This window comes from Oryctolagus cuniculus, chromosome 15, assembly GCF_964237555.1.
Source record: "Oryctolagus cuniculus chromosome 15, mOryCun1.1, whole genome shotgun sequence".
Lineage (NCBI taxonomy): Eukaryota > Metazoa > Chordata > Mammalia > Lagomorpha > Leporidae > Oryctolagus > Oryctolagus cuniculus.
In genome coordinates, this window is record NC_091446.1 from 1,666,071 (window position 1) to 1,685,193 (window position 19,123).

The window sequence follows — 19,123 nt, forward strand, 5'->3', positions numbered from 1 at the left end:
TGATTTTGTTGAGAAGTTTGACGTACACAGTAAACTCAGAATCAGGTGATGGCAACTGCAGCTTCCCGTTACTCTTTCAAAAACGGTTTTATCATTATTTTGCATTTCTTTCTCGTCTTAGGAGATAAACTCCCCCAGGAGTTCCGTTGGGCTTTTGTGAATCTACATCTCAGTTGGGCAAGAACTGATATTTTAATATTCAGCTTTCTGTTACACAAACGTGGTCCTTTTATTTATTTAGGTATCCTGATTTCTCTGTGGAGACGCTGGCAATTTTCAGCCTACATGTTTTGCAAACGTCGCTGGATGCAAACTTAATATTCAATACGAATGTCTTTTTATTCGCTTTTGAGTTTCTTGCATTGTCTAGAAAAACAGTATCTCTAAAGCTTAACCTTAAATTAGTTACGCATAGTTTGTAAATATTAACATTTCTAATAATTTTATGTTTATAAAATTACGATTTATGAATAATTATGAAATACAAAAAGACAGTTGACTTTTACGTGTGGCCTTCTCTGAGCCTCCGCATTGGCTCCAGCCGGGCGTTGTGGGGCAGCCGCGGCTCTGAGGCCAAGTTTCGCTCCGTGGCCTCCCGGCCCCACACTCACCTCGTCATCTGTCTCCCCTGCTCGGGGCGCGGCCGCAAGATCGAGTCTGACTTTGCCGTCAGCAGCGACGCTCTGGGTCAGGGGAGCGTCTCCACAGGGCCTCGTCTCGCCACCCCGGGGAACGTACGCCGAGGTTTGTCCAATGCCGTCTCTGCCCGTGGAGCTGATCTTAGGATTTCCACGTTGCCGTCCTGTGGGAGCTGCTTGGACGCACGTTTCAGTGTCAAACCATCCTTACGCTCGTGGCTAAAACTCGCTTGGTCAGACTGAACTCTGAAGTCGTGCCGGATCCGGCTGCTGTGGGACTTCTGTCTACAATGCGTGCCCTGGGGTGGTGTCAGGGTGGGCTCAGAACACAGACCCCAGTGAGACACACCCCAGCCTCCTGTTTTTTTCCTGAGTTCTCTGTGACTTCTTGGACATGCGCACACATAGAGAACGTGAGGCTTCTAAAACTCGGAGATTTTCCTAGACATGTCAGCCACTGATTGGACTGTGTTCAGACAACAGGCACTGGTGGACGTCTCCATCCTGGTAACTGCCACCGTGTCTGTGCCGCTGTGCGGGAGCGGCGCACACAGACGCTCAGCCGCACACCCGCCCCCGCCCCGCTCCACGCGTCTGAGCACTTGTCCCTTGCCATCAGCTGTGGTGAGGTCGTTTACAACAACAAATGGGGAGGTCCGGCGGCCGTGGGGGCTCAGCGGGCTAGGCCGCCTCCTGGAACTGCAGCCGTCTCACCGTGCCTGCCGGAGTCCTGGCTGCTCTGCTGTCCACCCCAGCTCACCTGGGAGGCAGCGCACGACGGCCTGAGCATGTGGGTCCCTGCCACCCCGGCGGGAGACCCAGAAGTAGCTCCTGGCTTTTGGCTTTGGCCTGACCCAGACCCGGCTATTGTGGGCATTTGGGGAGTGAACCAGCAGGTGGAAGATGGCTCTCTCTCTCTCTCCCTCTCTCTCTCTCTCTCCTTCTCTCTCTCTCGGTCCCTCCATCTCTTCCTCATTCTTTAAAAAAAGAAGTTGGCAGACACTGTTTTGGAGCTTTGGACACTTGACTGCCGTAAAAGCCGGTTGTTGGCTGCTTCTCAGTGCCCCAGACTTACTGTTGTGATATTCCACGTCCCTGCACTTGTACTGTATCCGTCTGGACATTGGCTGAAACACGTGTGGATTCCTGGGGTGGCTCAGACTCTGCCCAGCACCCAGGACTCCTCCCAGCCTCCCCTCCCCACTTATTTCCGACTCTTTTCTCATATTAAGAGCGCTGCCCTTTGCCTGCAATTTCACTGAATCGTTGAACCCTAGCATGCTGTGCACGGGCTCAGAACGGGCAAGAAGCAAGGTGGCCCGGTGCGGGACGGCGCGTGCACCTGGCCATCGTCTCCTTGCCGTGCGGGGTCCAGATTAGAGATGCTGAGCCCAGACGGACGCCCTGACTCGACCGAGCTCCACCCTTGGACAGTCTCTGTCTTCATCCAGCAAAGTTCACTCTCCTGGGCATGCAGTGCTGTGGGCTCTCTGCCACTGGCCGTGTTCCTTGTGCCTGGGGCCGTGCTCCATCCGGTGTCATGGTCAGCAAGCCTGTGTGCCAGGCTCCTGCCAGCACGTGCTTGCAGCTGTACGTGGTCCAGCCTCAACTGCGAGTTCTCTCGATCACGAGCTCCGGCAGTACTGAGGTGTGCAAATCACCAGAGATGCATGCACAATTTCTAGAAATTTCTGTGACTGGGTGTGGGCTGTGCTTCTCCATGCTGGCAAATGGGTGTGAGGATTTTCAATGCCGCCACCGTTTTGGTAGGATATCTTGCCGCTGGATTTCTAGTTTCTCCTCTTGAAAGTCCTCACAGGCTTGTGAGAGCTCTCCAGAGGCGTTGTCAACACACCCAGGATTGTTCACAACCCGTCCCACTTAAATGCAGCACCGTCTGTATCAGTGGCCGCAGGACTGGTAACACAGGAGGTCCCCGCCCCTGCTGACCCTGGCTGCCGGGCAGATGCCACCTGCTTTGACCGCGAGTCCCTTGGGAACCCTGTGTTGACCAGGAACCAGGCGATGGAACCCTCTGGGCACTGCCTGCTTGTGTACAGGAAAGGAATCTTCCAGCCGGGAGCAGATGAGGGGCCGGGAAACCAGGAAAGCCAACGGCCACCGACACGGCAGCCTGGGGTTGGGAGACCCTCTGATCCTTCTAGAAATGCCAGCCCGGGCATGAACAGGAGTCGAGCCACATGGCTGGTGAACCTGCATGAATTGGACTGGGGGCAGGAGAGGCGCCCGGGGGTGGGCGGGATGAGTCCTCCTTCCCAGGGGCCAACCTGTGCATCGCAGAACACGCAGCAGCCATGGGCTCTGCTCTCTAAACACCAGGACGGTCCCCAAACACCCCCCTGGTTCCCAGCCCTGGGGGAGGGCGGCTGCACTGAGAACCCCGCGGCTCTGGGGCAGCAGGGACAGCAGGGATCACTGGCCGCTGCAGTCCCTCCCTCCAGGCGTCCCTGCCCCGCACATCGGGCCCCTCTGTTGGTGGGGGCGGGGTGCTTGCTCCTTGCTCCTCTGTCAGGAGTGGAGGGAGGCTTCCCGAGGGCCCTGCGTTCCCTTGGAGAGATTCTCACGGCGGTGTCCAGACCCCATGCGGCCCAGCTCAGAGATGAGTGGATTTGAGAGCACAGCGTCTGGCAGGACACACGGCCGCTCCCGGCCCAGGAACAAGCAGCCTATCAGCCGCACAGCCCTGCTGTGCCACTGGCCACTGGGCACCAGGGGCGGGGCAGGGGCTCCCGCAGGGAGACCTGAGCTACAGAGAGCCAGAAGGAAGCGGGGGGGGGCAGGAAATCAGACCCCCGGGAGAGAGGGGAGAAGCCGCGTCTCACAGAAGAGCTCCCCAGGGAAACCCCGGCCAGCAGGTGACCGCACAGCCCCGGGGACTGCAGGCCGACCGACCGTGCGGGACGCCGGGGACGAGGGCCCTCACGGTGCACTTGGACCTGGGAGGGCAGTCGGCATGCGAGTCTCACCCTGGGGACGCTGCTGACGGAGGCAGAGATGCCGCAGGTTCCTTCCGAGAAGACAGGGCTGTGCCAACAGCTTGGCAGGGTCTGGGCGCTCACCAGCACACAGCGGCACAAAGAGGGCCAGGAAGGGCCCACATGCAAAAGGGACCACGGAGAAACCACGATCCACGCCGCGGGGAACTCCCAAGCCCTGCCCCGGACAGGCTAAGGCAGCAGTGCCTGAGGCCCCGGCTGCATGCGCCAGCACGCGCACTGCCCGGCTCCGCTTCACATCACACAGAAGCCGTGTGGCATGGACCTACGCCCTCTGGACGTGGCGTCCCTGCCGTAGCTGGCAGCCAGGGCTCTTCCCACACGGGAAAGGAGTTCTCCCAAATCTGGGCTTGAACGCTCATCTCTGTGAGGAAACCTGATAGCCAGCCTGTCAGGCGAGGCCCGAGGACTGGGCGTCCACACCTGCCCGGAGAGGCCAAGGACCGGACTCCACACCTCCCAGGGGAGCCCGAGGACCAGACGTCCACACCTCCCAGGGGAGGCCGAGGACCGGACATCCACACCTGCCAGGGGAGGCCGAGGGCCGGACGTCCACACTTCCCAGGGGAGGCCGAGGACTGGACGTCCACACCTGCCAGGACCACACAGGGACCGGACGCTACCCAGCACTGCTAAGGCCCCTGCATCCCTGCACACTGCCCCAGATCACAGGTGTGGGAGTGCACAGGTGCGTTTACACACACACACACGTCTTTAGAGCTATACACACACGTGGACACAATGCACACGCATGTTTATGTGTATATGTAAATACACATGCCTACCTAGGAACACGTGTGCTATCTGTATGCATAGACAAGTACGCATGTGCGTGTGTGCTTCTGAGTGGACACCACAGGTACTACGGTCAGCAGGGTCTGAGCCCTTGTGCACAGCTCTGCCTCCCCAGCCCACCCCAGACAGGCGCGACAGAACCCTAGAGGCTGCAGGAAGGGGCGGGGGACATGGCTCCCAGTGAGAGCCTGGGAGCGCATGGTACAGCCAGTTTCCCCGGCGTCCAAGGGAGCAAAGCCGCGGTGCAGGCCGCCAGGACCCCTCCAAAAAAACCACAACCAGAGGAAGGCGGAGCCCCCACCCCCCACCGTGAAGCCCCTCAAGCCCAGGAAGTGGAGCCGTTGGCCATGGCTCACACGCATGGCCACTGAATTCCTTCTGTGTCAAACTCAGCTGACGGGGGAGCCACACTTGGCATCCTTTTCCCAGGGTGACAGCCGAGCCTGTCGCGCCCGGACCCCTCGGGAGCCGGAAGGGAGATGAGCGGTGTGCAGCCGGCGAGGCCTGACAACCCCACAGCCCGAGCTCAGCCCGGCTGCAGGAACTGCGTTATAAATATTTAGCAGTTCAGCTCTGCTTTCTTAAACCAAAAATTGACCCTTATTCAAAGTAATCACAGAAGTGATCAGTATTTGCAGCGCCAGAGGAAGTGGGAAATTTGCATCTGTCTTATCTAAGCCAAAATTAAACATTTATACATTTTATTCACACTGCTTGTCATTAGGCCCAGCTTACCACGGCTCTGCACTTGGTTCCACGCTAGAAGAATGTTTCCTCTTTGAAATAAAATTACCCATGAAAACTGCGCTTGTTCTAGGAATGGTTATGCGCCCTGTAAGCTTCTTAACACGTGTTTTCCAGGAAGGAGTTTGCTGGGGGGGGGGGGGGGGGGGCTGGGCCTCAGCTGAGAATTCCAGTCAGAGGGGCCACGCGTCACCAACCACGCCCAACACACACCATTCCTTTGCTTTGTCCTTCCCATTTCTCTCTCTCTCTCTCTCTCTCTCTCTCTCTCTCTCTCTTTTAAGATTTTATTTATTTATTTGAGAGGTAGAGTTACAGACAGGTAGAGGGAGAGGCAGAGAGAAAGGTCTTCCATCCACAGGTTCATTCCCCAGATGGCCACAACAGCCAGAGCTGGGCCGATCTGAAGCCAGGAGCTTCCTCCAGGTCTCCCACATGAGTGCAGGGGCCAAGGACTCGGGGCCATCTTCTGCTGCTTTCCCAGGCCATAGCAGAGAGCTGGATCGGAAGAGGAGCAGCCGGGACTTGAACCGGACTTACACAGGATGCTGGCAGTGCAGGCGGTTTAGCCCACTACGCCACAGCGTCCCCTGCCCCAGGTCTGATTCTTAAACAGCGACTGTGGACCCAGACTGCTCTCTCCCTTTGTGCTCACAACCAGGAGGAAGCGTAAGTGAGAGATGGGAGACGGGGTCCCTCAGCTGTGGAGAAGACGCCAGAGAGCCAAGGACGGGAGAGGCCGCGGGATCCCAGCCGTCACCACTCACGAGCCGGAACCTGAGCTTCTGGGCTCCAGGTTTCAGTGACGGCCAGCAAGTGACACGACCACGCCCGGGACTTAGAGAGCCCTCTCCGGACCGTCCGTAGAGCCCCCTGGCTCGCAGGGCTGTCGGCCTGCCTGTCCCCGTCCGTGCGGCCCTGCCTCTCACTGACTCCTGTGGGGGCCCAGGAAATGAACCTGTTTAAACAGGTTTTCTGTTTAACCACCTCGTTGTTTGAAAAAATGTACTCTGGGGCCACGCTGGGACGTAGTGGGCTAATCCTCCACCTGTGGCGCCAGCACCCTACATGGGCGATGGCTCGAGTCCCGGGAAAGTGGCAGAAGATGGCCCAAGTCCTTGGGCCCCTGCACCCTCATGGGAGACCCAGAGGAAGCTCCTGGCTCCTGGCTTTGGATTGGCCCAGCTCCAGCTGTTGCGGCCATTTGGGGAGTGAACCATCAGATGGAAGACCTCTCTTTCTGTCTGTAACTTGCCTCTCAAATAAATAAATACAATTTTTTTAAAAGTCCTCTACTTACAAAACTACTCACGTCCACTTGGTGGACCGGGAGATGAGCAGGGCACCAGATCATGTGAGAGGACACTTCCAGCGCCCCGGGGCCCTCCTGCGGTCCTTCTCAGCCGCACCCCTCCCCCTGGGCCCCGCGGCCCCAGATCAGCACCATGTGGGCGCCGACTGTTGGTCATGTGGCTGAGCTTTGTGTTGATCTTCCCTGCGAGCAGACGCAGCCATTCCCGTGGGACCGTCCGTGCCTGGCTTCTGCTGCACCATCAGGACGTTGCGAGGCTCCCGTGCGTTGACGCTGTCAGTTCTGCACTGACGCTGCCTCTGGACTTCAGGCCCGCAAGTGGTGAGGTCCGGGCACACTTCACAGGCTTCCAGGCGCAGCGTGCGTGTGAGCGAGTCACAGGAGTGCACGGAGCAGGTTTTCGGTCTGCAGCGGCCTCATCTGCACTCGCAGCCAAGGTGCTTCGGCTCGGAGGTCCCGGCTCGCTCCCTGTGCCAGCACCAAGCACCGCCGGCGTCACGCCATAGCCAGTGGGTCTCGGGATCCCCAGGTGGCTTCACGCTGTCTTTCCCTGGTTTCCGGTGATGTTGAGCCAGCCTGTCCTCTTTCTCACTTCTCCCACGTGACACACGGCAAAAGGTCCCCACTTCACTTTACGGTGGGTGCGCACCGTGGCTGTACACTGAGGAGCGTTCACTCTCGCACTCCTTGTCCTGTGACGGCTATGCCAGCCTCAGGCAGGTGCACCCTGGGACCCAGCACTGTGGGCAGGATCACGGGACGCAAGGGCTCTGCCCTGTCCTTTGCCTGGACACTGTCTGGTTCCGTCTCGGCGTCCCTAGAGTGGCACAGCGCAGCAGTGAGCGCTGGGGAGTGCGTGTGAGAGAGAGCGGTGACAGGCACCCCTGCTGACCAGTGAGCGGCATGGCCCACAGTGCCATCCACGAAGGAACGCAGACAGGCGGCGCTCCTCGGCGCACCTGTGCACCGCGCGCCCTTCACCTGCCGGTGCCGCCGCGGCCGACGGATCCGCGGGGCAGCACTTGCTCTTCTCCCGTTGTTCTCTGCTTTCTGTTTCTCCATAGTTGCTGCCTCGGATCCTTTCTCTGTCTCTGCTTTGAGGTTTCTCAGAGACGCGCCGGGGTGTCTTCCTCTCCGTCGGGCTTGTCCTGAGGCACGCAACCATCTGGAAAATTCTCCAGCACTGTCTTTCACATTTTGCTTCCAAGTGTCATGACCCATGCCCCGGGCCTGGGATTTGATATCTGTTAGGCCAGTTGGCCATGGCCTCCACGTCTCTGACCTTGGCCATGGCCTCCACAACTCTGACCTTGGCCACGGCCTCCACGACTCTGACTTTGGCCACGGCCTCCACATCTCTGACCTTGGCCACGGCCTCCACGTCTCTGACCTTGGCCACGGCCTCCACGACTCTGACCTTGGCCATGGCCTCCACGTCTCTGACCTGGGCCACGGCCTCCACGTCTCTGACCTGGGCCACGGCCTCCACGTCTCTGACCTGGGCCACGGCCTCCACGTCTCTGACCTTGGCCACGGCCTCCACATCTCTGACCTTGGCCATGGCCTCCACGTCTCTGACCTTGGCCACGGCCTCCACGTCTCTGACCTGGGCCACGGCCTCCACGTCTCTGACCTTGGCCACGGCCTCCACGTCTCTGACCTGGGCCACGGCCTCCACGTCTCTGACCTGGGCCACGGCCTCCACGTCTCTGACTTTGGCCACGGCCTCCACGTCTCTGACCTTGGCCATGGCCTCCACGACTCTGACCTTGGCCATGGCCTCCACGTCTCTGACCTGGGCCACGGCCTCCACGTCTCTGACCTTGGCCACGGCCTCCACGTCTCTGACCTGGGCCACGGCCTCCACGTCTCTGACCTTGGCCATGGCCTCCACGTCTCTGACCTTGGCCACGGCCTCCACGTCTCTGACCTGGGCCATGGCCTCCACGTCTCTGACCTGGGCCACGGCCTCCACGTCTCTGACCTTGGCCATGGCCTCCACGTCTCTGACCTGGGCCACGGCCTCCACGTCTCTGACCTTGGCCACGGCCTCCACATCTCTGACCTTGGCCACGGCCTCCACGTCTCTGACCTTGGCCACGGCCTCCACGACTCTGACCTTGGCCACGGCCTCCACGTCTCTGACCTGGGCCATGGCCTCCACATCTCTGACCTTGGCCACGGCCTCCACGTCTCTGACCTTGGCCACGGCCTCCACGACTCTGACCTTGGCCACGGCCTCCACGTCTCTGACCTGGGCCACGGCCTCCACGTCTCTGACCTGGGCCACGGCCTCCACGTCTCTGACCTGGGCCACGGCCTCCACGTCTCTGACCTTCTTTCCTGTAGGTCTCATCCCGGTGCTCACTGTGACTCCCCCAGACACGGTGAGCTCCCACTGAGCAGGTGACACTGGAAGCCACGGGAGGCCGGGCTCCTTCTGGGAAGGGGACCAGGAAACAGGGCTGGGCAGCCGGTGGGGGCAGGAGGGGGCTAGCGAGCAGCGTGGTCGGCTCAGCCCCGGGCACCCTGCGGGGGTTCGTGAGGAGGACACAGGTGTGGTGCAGTTCGCAGGGACACGGACAGGAATCACTCAGCATCGAAGAAGGACAGGGCTGACCCACGGGGGCCCTGGAGGGGCAGCTCCCACTCAGCCCCAGCAGCACCAAAGCCGGCCTGTGGGGGGGGGGCTCTGAATCAGGCACAGTGAGCTTCCACAGCCTCCGAGTGCCAGGGGCTGTGTGGTGCAGTGGCCATGCTCCGCTCCCTGTGGGCGTCCCAGGTTCCCGCGAAGGTCCTGCAACCCCCGAGACGCCCACTGGGCTGACGGCAACCTCAGAGGGCGCAGAGAGAGACGCCCTGTGGGTCTGAACACAGGCGCAGGGGATCTGCTAAAATAACCCAGTTAGGTGGGCTCTGAGTGTCCAGCAAGAGGCCTGAGGACAGGGACAGGGCGTCCTAGGCAGGCCCCACGGTCACGGCTCTGTTCATGGGGCGCCTGTGGCGGAGGCAACCCAGGGCAGCAGAGCCGACGTGAGGGAGCCACAGCGCACAGAGGCCGTGGGCCCGGCGACAGCCCCGGCCACTCGCTGCCTCCAGCTGGCACGGAATCCTGCCCTCTGCACCACGCTGGTTCTGATTTGGCAAAGTAAAACGACGGCAAAGCCAGCCATGTCCTCCTGTGGGAACACCGGGAGCAGAGCTGCACAAACCACCAAGAACCCCTCCCGAGTCCAGCCAAGGGCAGCCTGGGCTGCAGCTCACGCGAGATGAGATGAGATGAGCCAAGGGCCGCCTCCCCACACCCTCAGGGCTCAGGCACAAAGAGAGGCGCAGCCCTGAGCCGCGCGGGCAGTGGCAGCCACACCACAGGGAAAACTTCCATTTCTGCAGCGCACGCCAGAACCCGGAATATTGCTTCTGACTGACAACCCCGATCGCTCAATTAAAAACAAGGACAGTGCAGGGAGAGAACAGAATTGAATTCCAGGAAAATTCTGCCAGTGAATTAGGTGCTCAGCGGAGAATATCTCCCCCGACTGCCGAGGACAGGGGTGAAGCGAGACGAGGCAGGAAAGTGCATCATAAAATGGAATGAAACGCGCACGGGCTCCTGAGCCCAGTGAGTGCAGCCCCCCCCCGGGGGGGGGGCAGGTCCGGCGGCTCCGCTCACTCACTCTGGGGTCAGGGAGTCCCCTCCCCGTCCTCACTCTGGGGTCAGGGAGTCCCCCCCCGTCCTCACTCTGGGGTCAGGGAGTCCCCGCCCCCGTCCTCACTCTGGGGTCAGGGAGTCCCCCCCGTCTTCACTCTGGGGTCAGGGAGTTCCCCCCCCCGTCCTCACTCTGGGGTCAGGGAGTCCTCCCCCCCGTCCTCACTCTGGGGTCAGGGAGTCCCCCCTCCGTCCTCACTCTGGGGTCAGGGAGTCCCCCCGCCGTCCTCACTCTGGGGTTGGGGAGTCCCCACCTCCGCGTCTTCGGTGCTGGGGGCGACTCCGTTCGCCTCACCGCCTGGCTTGTATTGGGCACACAGCAGATAGTAATTTCTGTGAACCCCCAGCAACGCCCACGCTACCTGGGAGACGGGAAGAGACACACCCCTGCGCGCCAGCTCCAGCCGGGAGAAGCAGGTGAGCAGGAAGAGTGCACATGGAACCGGCTTCCTCCTCTCCCTCCCGTGAGCCTCCCCCTCCCCGCCTGGAGTCCGCGGGTCATAGTGGGTGGGTCCCTGGGTGTCCACAAGGGGACCAGCTCCCAGGGCCGTGAGATCTCTGCCACCTGGGTCAGGCTCCTGCCTCCTCATTGCTGGATGGACACGGCGGAAGCTCACCACCTGCCCACAGTGCTCACGGTGGCACTGGGCACTAACCCAGGCGGGCCCTGCAGGGCCACACAGGAAGGAGACAGACAGGTGCGCCATGGCCTCAGCAGGTGCAGGAGACGCGCCAGGGCTCTATCAAAGCCGCACACCAGGCCCACGTGCCGTCATTTCATTTTATGTTAAAGATTTATTTATTATTTGAAAGGCAGAGTAACACAGAGAGAGACAGAGATCTTTCCATGGCTAGCTGACGGTGGAATGCCCAGAACGGGGTCAGGCAGAGCCAGGAGCATTCTGCCTGGGTCTCCCACACGGCCAGCAGGGGCCCAGGCACGTGGGCCCCATCTGCAGCTTTGCCAGGCTCCATAGCGGGAGCCCGGACTGGACGCAGAGCAGCTGGCACTCAAACGGGGGCTGGGACGTGAAACGCTGGTGCTGGGACGGCGGCTTAGCCCACTGCGCACGACACCCGCCCCACGCGCATCCACAGGAAAGAAACAGGGACGACAAACCGAGCACCTAGCGCATGAGCCTAGAAAAGGAATGTAAAACCGGTCAGCGCGAGGAGACGTGCAGACGCGGACTCAGCGGAGGAGGAGCTCCCAGGCTGCGGGGCTTGGCATCACAGCGAAGCTGACCAAGAAAATACAAACTAGGAACGCACGCATCCCAGTGGAACAGAGAACAGCAGGAAATGAGATCAACCAACAGGAATGACAACAGGGCCTGGGGGCAGATTTTACAAAAGTGCAATAATTTCAAATAACCATAAGAAAACATACTAAAATTGGGGACCGGTCATTCTAACACTCAGGAGAGTCGGCAGTGCAAGGTTGGGGCTTGGCCCTGTCCCTCGGGCCGGGTGCTAAGCCCCATGGGAATCTTCACGCGATGTTTGTTGAATGAATACGTGAGTGGGTGAAGGGAGGCAAGACCGAGAGAAAGCAGGAACTTCAGGTGAAACCAAAGACATTTTAGGAAATCAAATACTTCTAAGTACATTTAAGGGAGTATTATAAAATATTAACAGAACTACAGGAAAGAAATTGGACAAAGACTCAGTAAAATCAGGTTCCTTCCATCATACACGATGCAGCCAGAGCATAGAGAATTAGAGCCACACACATTCGTGTGGAAGATTCCTAAGCTCTGAAAGAAAAGCGCCTCTCCTGACGGCGCTCAGTCACTCGCTTTAGCAAGTCCTGTGCCGGGAGGACGGCCTTCCTCTGCAGGGCGCTCGTCCTGCCTGGGAGCCACGCAGGAAGCCTGGCGGCGCCACGTGCCGTCCACACGGGGGAGGAGGCAGGACGGCACTGGGGACAGGGCAGTCCAGGCTGTGTCTGTGTGCAACTCACATAACAGGGCCGGCGCTGTGGCCTAGCATGCAAAGCCCCTGCCTGCAGCACCAGCATCCCATGTGGGTGCCAGTTCAAGTCCTGGCTGCTCCACTTCCCATCCAGCTCCCGGCTAATGCACCTGGGAAAGCAGTGGAGGATGGGCCAAGAGCCTGGGGCCCTGCACCCACGTGGGAGACCTGAAGAAGCTCCTGGCTCCTGGCTTTTTGGATTGGCCCAGCTCTGGCCATTGTGGCCATTTGGGAAGTGAACCAGCAGATGGAAGATCTCTCTCTCTCTTTCTAACTCTCTCTTTCAAATACATAAAAATAAATCTTAAAAGAAAAGAGGAAAGTTTAGATAACAAACCAGCACTCACGGTGGCCTGCAGTGAAAATGAATTAGAGTCGAGCGTTTGAAGTTGCCGCAGAGCTAACCTCGGCAGGCGGCCAGGTCCAGGCGTCTTTGCGAGCAGGTTACCTAGAAGTGAAGCAGGAGTCGTCCCCCTGCTACCCCAGCGATTTCAGGGCACAGAAACGGCAAAGGTCGCAGTCCACGGAGAAAACCCGACACCAAAAAGCTCCGAGAAGCACAGAGATCAGGCTCCGTGGTAATGCTGCTGCAAATAAATATTTAAAGTTTCAGACAAGAATTAGAAAATGTGATGTATCTGTCAGTATTTCTTCTAAAAGAGCAGGAAGTGACCAAATGTTTTATTTAAGAAAAAAAGTAAATGTATTGATAGATCACAGCGAGTCCAAGCAAAGCACAGTGACAACTCCTTGCTCCGCGTTTGACTGAGGAATAAGGATCAGAGGCTGTGGGGATTTCAAATGAGGTAAGACAGACTCGTCTCCCACTGCCAGCCCTGCGTGTCTGTCCCTGGGCTCAGCTCAGCCAAGCACCCAGGCTGGACACGCGGCCTCGGCCCAGGGACTGGCCTGTGCCCAGGGTCAGCACGGCTCTGCAGGGCGAGGCTCCATCCCCGGGGTGTCCACGTGCTGGCCGTGAGCACCAGGCTGTGGACCGGGGGTCATCCACACCCTGCCTGGGGTCCACTGTTGTCCAGAGGTCCACGTCCGTGGGGCACAGGGCAGCGTTCTCCCAGTTTAGCAGAGGGCATCGCAGTGGACGCCAGGGGAGCGGCTGCACTCGGCCTGCAACCTGGAGCTTGTCCAGGGGTTTCAAGTGGGCTAGGGTGGGCGTCACCTCGGTCTGCAGCCCCGGCCCTGTGCACGGCCAGGCCGGGCTCTCCTGCCATGCAATCCCCATGCTGGGGTACAGGCAGAGCCCACCAGAGGCCCCCTGACCAAGGAAAGTCCACGACACTTGGGGTTCTGGGCAAATACCACAAAGACCAAAGACCTGGGGCCAGCGCTGTGGCATAGCAGGTAAAGCTGCCACCTGCAGTGCTGGCATCCTATACAGGTGCCAGTTCAAGTCTCGCTGCTCTACTTCCGATCCAGCTCTCTGCCATGGCCTGGGAAAGCAGTAGAAGATGGCCCAAGTGCTTGGGCCCCTGCACCCACATGGGAGACCCAGAAGAAGCTCCTGGCTCCTGGCTTTGGATCGGCACAGCTCCAGCCATTGCGACCAATTGGGGAGTGAAACAGTGGATAGAAGACCTCTCTCCCTCTGCCTCTCCTTCTCTCTCTGTGTAACTCTGATCTGAATCAATAAATAAATCTTAAAAAAAAAAAGACCAGAACCAGGATTCTCCCTGTGCACCTGTTGCCCATGTATTTAAATCTCCTGCACCAGGAACTGGGGATAAAACCAAAATATACATGTTCACACCTTAACCACAGCATCATGCCTGCACATACGTGTTCTCACCATAACCACATCCCACCATCACATACATGTTCCCAGCATAACCACAGCATCACAGCTGCACATACGTGTTCCCACCATAACCACAGCAGCACAGGTGCACATACGTGTTCTCACCCTAACCACATCACACCATCACATACATGTTCCCAGCATAACCACAGCATCACAGCTGCACATACGTGATCCCACCCTAACCACAGCAGCACAGGTGCACATACGTGTTCCCACCATAACCACAGCAGCACAGGTGCACATACGTGTTCCCAGCATAACCACAGCCCACCATCACATACATGATCCCACCCTAACCACAGCAGCACAGGTGCACATACGTGTTCCCAGCATAACCACAGCCCACCATCACATACGTGTTCCCAGCATAACCACAGCCCACCATCACATACGTGTTCCCAGCATAACCACAGCATTGCACCGTTAAATCCAAGGTGGCTGCTGTCACTGCTCTGCTCTTTGTGCAGCACTGCATGAGTGCGGTGGGCAGTTTGTTCCCCCTCTAGGTGCCGTGTTTCAGACACCCAGCTGGGGACGCGTTAGAAGCCGTTTCATTGTTCACGATTTTCGTGGATGCTAAACCTTGGTAACCTGACTCCAGCCCAGCTATCACCCAGTGCCGTGTAAGAAAATCAAAGACTCCATTCACAAAACGGCAGCACCTTCTGGGGAACGCAGTGCCCTGACCAGGGCAAGAGGTGCCCGAGGAACCGTCCCGTCCGAACCTCATCGCCGTGGCCCAGCCCTCGGTCTCTGGGGCTCCTACATGAGCCGTGCCAGCCCCCGGAGGGAGCCGCGCCCCCCAGTTCACTTTCAGACTGCAGGCAGCTTCAGAAGTGATCACAGGTGCATACCTGGACTTGGAAAATATTTCAAAAATGAGTTTGAGAAAGAAAATGTGTAAGAACAATAGAGAAAATATTAAAAGGATAATAAAGATGCTCACCCTAGAAGATATAAACAGTACATTATGTGGACATATTTGTCAGAATAATATGTAAGTCTCACACACACACGTGCACACATGTGAGCACACACACACTCGGGCAAACACACACATGAGCTCACACACATACATGCATGCATGCACACGCAAGAGCTCACACACACGCACTTGCACACACGTGAGCTCCCACACACATATGAGCTCACACACATGCATTGCTACACATGTGAGTTCATACACACATGCACTCATGCACACACATGAGCTCTCACACACCTGCACATGCACACACGTGAGCTCACACACACACATGCTCCACTTCCCATCCAGCTCTTTGCTGTGGCCTGGGAAAGCAGTGGAAGATGCCCCAAGTCCTTGGGCCCCTGCACCCACGTGGGAGACCGGGAGGAAGCTCCTGGCTCCTGGCTTCAGCCTGGCACAGCCCAGGTTGTTGCATCCATTTGTGGAGTTGAACCAGCAAATGGAAGACCTCCCTCTCCCTCTCCCTCTCCCTCTCCCTCTCCCTCTCCCTCTCCCTCTCCCTCTCCCTCTCCCTCTCCCTCTCCCTCTCCCTCTCCCTCTCCCTCTCCCTCTCCCTCTCCCTCTCCCTCTCCCTCTCCCTCTCCCTCTCCCTCTCCCTCTCCCTCTCCCTCTCCCTCTCCCTCTCCCTCTCCCTCTCCCTCTCCCTCTCCCTCTCCCTCTCCCTCTCCCTCTCCCTCTCCCTCTCCCTCTCCCTCTCCCTCTCCCTCTCCCTCTCCCTCTCCCTCAAATAAATTTAAAAAAATCCTTTCTCATAAAAGAAGAGAACAACCAGACAAGAGAGAGAAGTGTACAGCTTGCAGAGCCCGGCACAAACGAGACGAGAACAGGCGCGCTCCCGGGGAACATCGGTGGCACACGTGGCAGAGGTCTATTATCCCCGCTACATAAAAAGTTACAACAGATCCATTTAAAAAGCGACTGTGAAATAGAAATACATACAGTCCCAATTCACAAGAGGGGTCCTTTGAGCAGCTCATAAACATGAAAAATACTCACTCTCAGGAGGAATCAAAGAAGTGTAAACTATAACAACAATGTAAGAACCAAGTTATGAAGCAGATTGGTTTCACATTTTAATATTCTAATAAAAGCAATGATATAAGCCAAATAACAGCTATATAAAAATAAAAATCAATACTTTGAATACAAAAGGACCCCCATTTCTGATTTATAAAAAGGAAAACCAACTTTAGAAAATTAAAATAATTCTACCACCTGCAGAATCATAGTTAATGACGAAATGCTGAAAACCTTTATCTGTGAAAAAAAGGAAAAGCCGATCTGTCCAGTCTCACCATTATCACTTATATTCTTTCAGAAGTGTGGCCAGTGCATTAAACTATGGAACAAAGAGAAAAAACGGTGAGTTTTCTTTCAAGAGAGAGATTTCTTTAATGACAGAGGGAGGCAAAGATTGCAACAAATTGAATGATCACCTTCTGTTGATTCCAGTGATAGAACCCAGACAAAATACTTAAAAGAGTTTCTTAGACACTCGGAAAGCTGCAGCCGCCGGACAAAAGCCAGCGCAGTTGACTCCCCTTTGAAATGCAGTTACGTGGAGTGAGGGCTGTGCTCCGTCTCCCCAGGCCGCCCAGGGGATGATGGACGCCCCCACCCCCCGCCACAGCTGCAGGAGATCTACAGCCAGGCCTGGGGCAGAAGCTGGAGACCTTGGGGACACTCTGGAAGGACCCCAGAAGAATCCTGCCAAGGGAGTGAGAACAGAACCCAGATCACCGCTGACAGCTCAGCTGTGCGCACAAGGGGCCGCCACAGGGACTCCAGGCAAAAGCCCCGGAGTCAGAGCTGTGGACAGCACACTCCCCAGACTGCAGAGCAGAGGGCAGAGTGCTAATGCCTCGTGGGCTGGACAGGTCAGAGGTCAGAGGACAGAGCCTCAGACCACAGAGCTGTCAGAGCAAGGAGACCCCGGAGAGGCTGAGCCTCCCCGCTGAGTGTCACCACAGCCTGGATCTTCGAAGGTTTGCTACATTACTCAGGCACAGGTGCGATGCCAACTACTAAGGAGCTATGACAAGATGGTTGGTTCCTAGCAATTATAATGAAATCTAAATATTAGCAAATGCAATTTACAAAAGTAGGCTACGTGATAATAACCGGAATGCTTGAAAACAGAGCAAACACACACAAACAGCAGCGTTTGTCATTTGAGGCCAGGCAGGTTAACTGCAAATAAGAATAAACCCAGTAAGATTACTTCGAAGACAACAGACTCCAGCATCGCTACCCCACACCACCTACAATATCTGAATTTTAAGCCATGTCATCAGGCAGGCAAACAGAGACGTGAGATCTACACACGGGCCAAGACGGCCGTAGGAACTCCCTGCCAGGAACCCAGGTGCTGGCTCCGTAGAGGAGGATGGAAACAAAGCCACACAGATAAATAGAAGTGAAAATAAAAGGGAAAATGTTCTCAACGGCAGAGACACGGAGTCAGCTAAGAAACGAAAGCCACAGAGCGGAGTTCTAGAGCTGCAAAGCACAGTAACTGAAAACGTCAGCAATCCCTCCCAGGGCTCTCCAGCACAGCGGCGATGGCGCAGAGGCACCGAGCGTCTGGGCGTGGGGAGCTGAAGAACAGGGGAGCTTCAGAGCCCCGAGGCCCGAGCGGCAAGCGGGCAGGAGGGAGGAGACAGAGAAACGACTGGGCAGGCCGTGCGGTGGGGGATCTCCAGATCTGTGGGCGACCCTGAGCCATGGACCCAAGGATGACATGGTCTCCAGCAAGCTGCACACTCAGAGGCGGCGGCCGCACGCCGACAGCCGACTTCAGCCGAAACCACCGAGGGCGGAGGCGAGGGAACGCGGTGTTGTCATGGGCTCACAGGAGAACAAGCGTCTGTGTCTTACAAAACTCTCTTCTAAACGGAAGTGAAGCAGAGACAAGCTGAGGGTGTGGTCCCAGCACAAACACGGACACGCACAGCCGGGTCCCTCACGCCGGCGGGCACGGGGACAGCGGCCTGCTGGAGCCCGATGTGGCCGAGCGGCCCAGAGCAAGTGCGACAGGGGACCGTGGTGTGTTTTCCTTTCTTCTTTTCTTTCCTGTCTCTATAAGACACATGGCTGTTTAGTCTCGATCAGCACCACCGGGCGCTCCATGCATGTGTACAGATCAACACACGTGACAACACCAATGGGATGAAAAAACGCAAACCTGCAAACCGACTTCCCCAGTTTCCTGTCAAGTCCTTCAACACCAACTCCAAGCAGACTGACATGAGTGAAAGACGGATGCTAAGGTCCCGCGGTGGCCACCTGAAGCCTCAACCAGGCGCACGTCACCGATGGACGTGCCAGTCTCCCAGGAAGAAGCGATGCAGGGCCTGCACGGACAGCTGGAGGGGGAGGGCAGAAGTAGGACCCGACTGTCTGTGGGGCGAGCACCACCTAGAAACCTGCAGGGACTCCACACCCTTACGATGTAGAAGCAGGACCCCCCTCCCGTCTGAGTGTCCGTGCCTGGCCTTTCTCTGAAGGAATTCACTGACTGAGGGCGTGGTCCAGTGGATCACTGGACTCAGGGGTCATCTGTCCCGGTTGCCCCTCTTCCAGGCCAGCTCTCTGCTGTGGCCAGGGAGTGCAGTGGAGGATGGCCCAAGTGCTTGGGCCCTGCACCCCATGGGAGACCAGGAGAAGCACCTGGCTCCTGGCTTCGGATCAGCGCGGTGCGCCGGCCGCGGCAGCCATTGGAGGGTGAACCAACGGCAAAAGGAAGACCTTTCTCTCTGTCTCTCTCTATCACTGTCCACTCTGCTTGTCAAAATAAATAAATAAATAAATAAAAAGAAGGAATACAATGTGCCACACTAGACAATAAGAGGGAAACAATGTATGCTTTCCTCAACAGAGACAGAAAACCAGTTTGGAAAGTTCAAACCACTTACGATTAAAAAAGTCAGCAAACGAGGGAAGCAAGGACATTTCCCTCACTCAGCTAAAAACACTGGTGCAAACCTGCAGCTGGCACCCGGCCACCGGGAGAGGCTGGTGCTGGAGCGAGGTGAACACACTGCTGCTCCTGCCCCCGGGGCCAGCGCCGGAGTCCGGTCCCGTCCGGTTCCGTCCAGTCGCGGCCGGGTCAGGGGAGAGCCCAGGGGAGA

The 19,123-nt window shown here is 57.6% G+C and overlaps 1 protein-coding gene across 1 annotated transcript; it reads right to left on the minus strand.

Annotated features, from left to right (window-relative positions):
• Nucleotides 1-7,716: 7,716 nt before the first annotated feature.
• LOC138845489 (homeobox-like protein HDP1) lies at nucleotides 7,717-8,862 on the minus strand. Its single transcript, XM_070058316.1, has one exon. It carries the CDS (start codon nucleotides 8,860-8,862, stop codon nucleotides 7,717-7,719), a length of 1,146 nt encoding a protein of 381 aa, XP_069914417.1.
• Nucleotides 8,863-19,123: the final 10,261 nt, after the last annotated feature.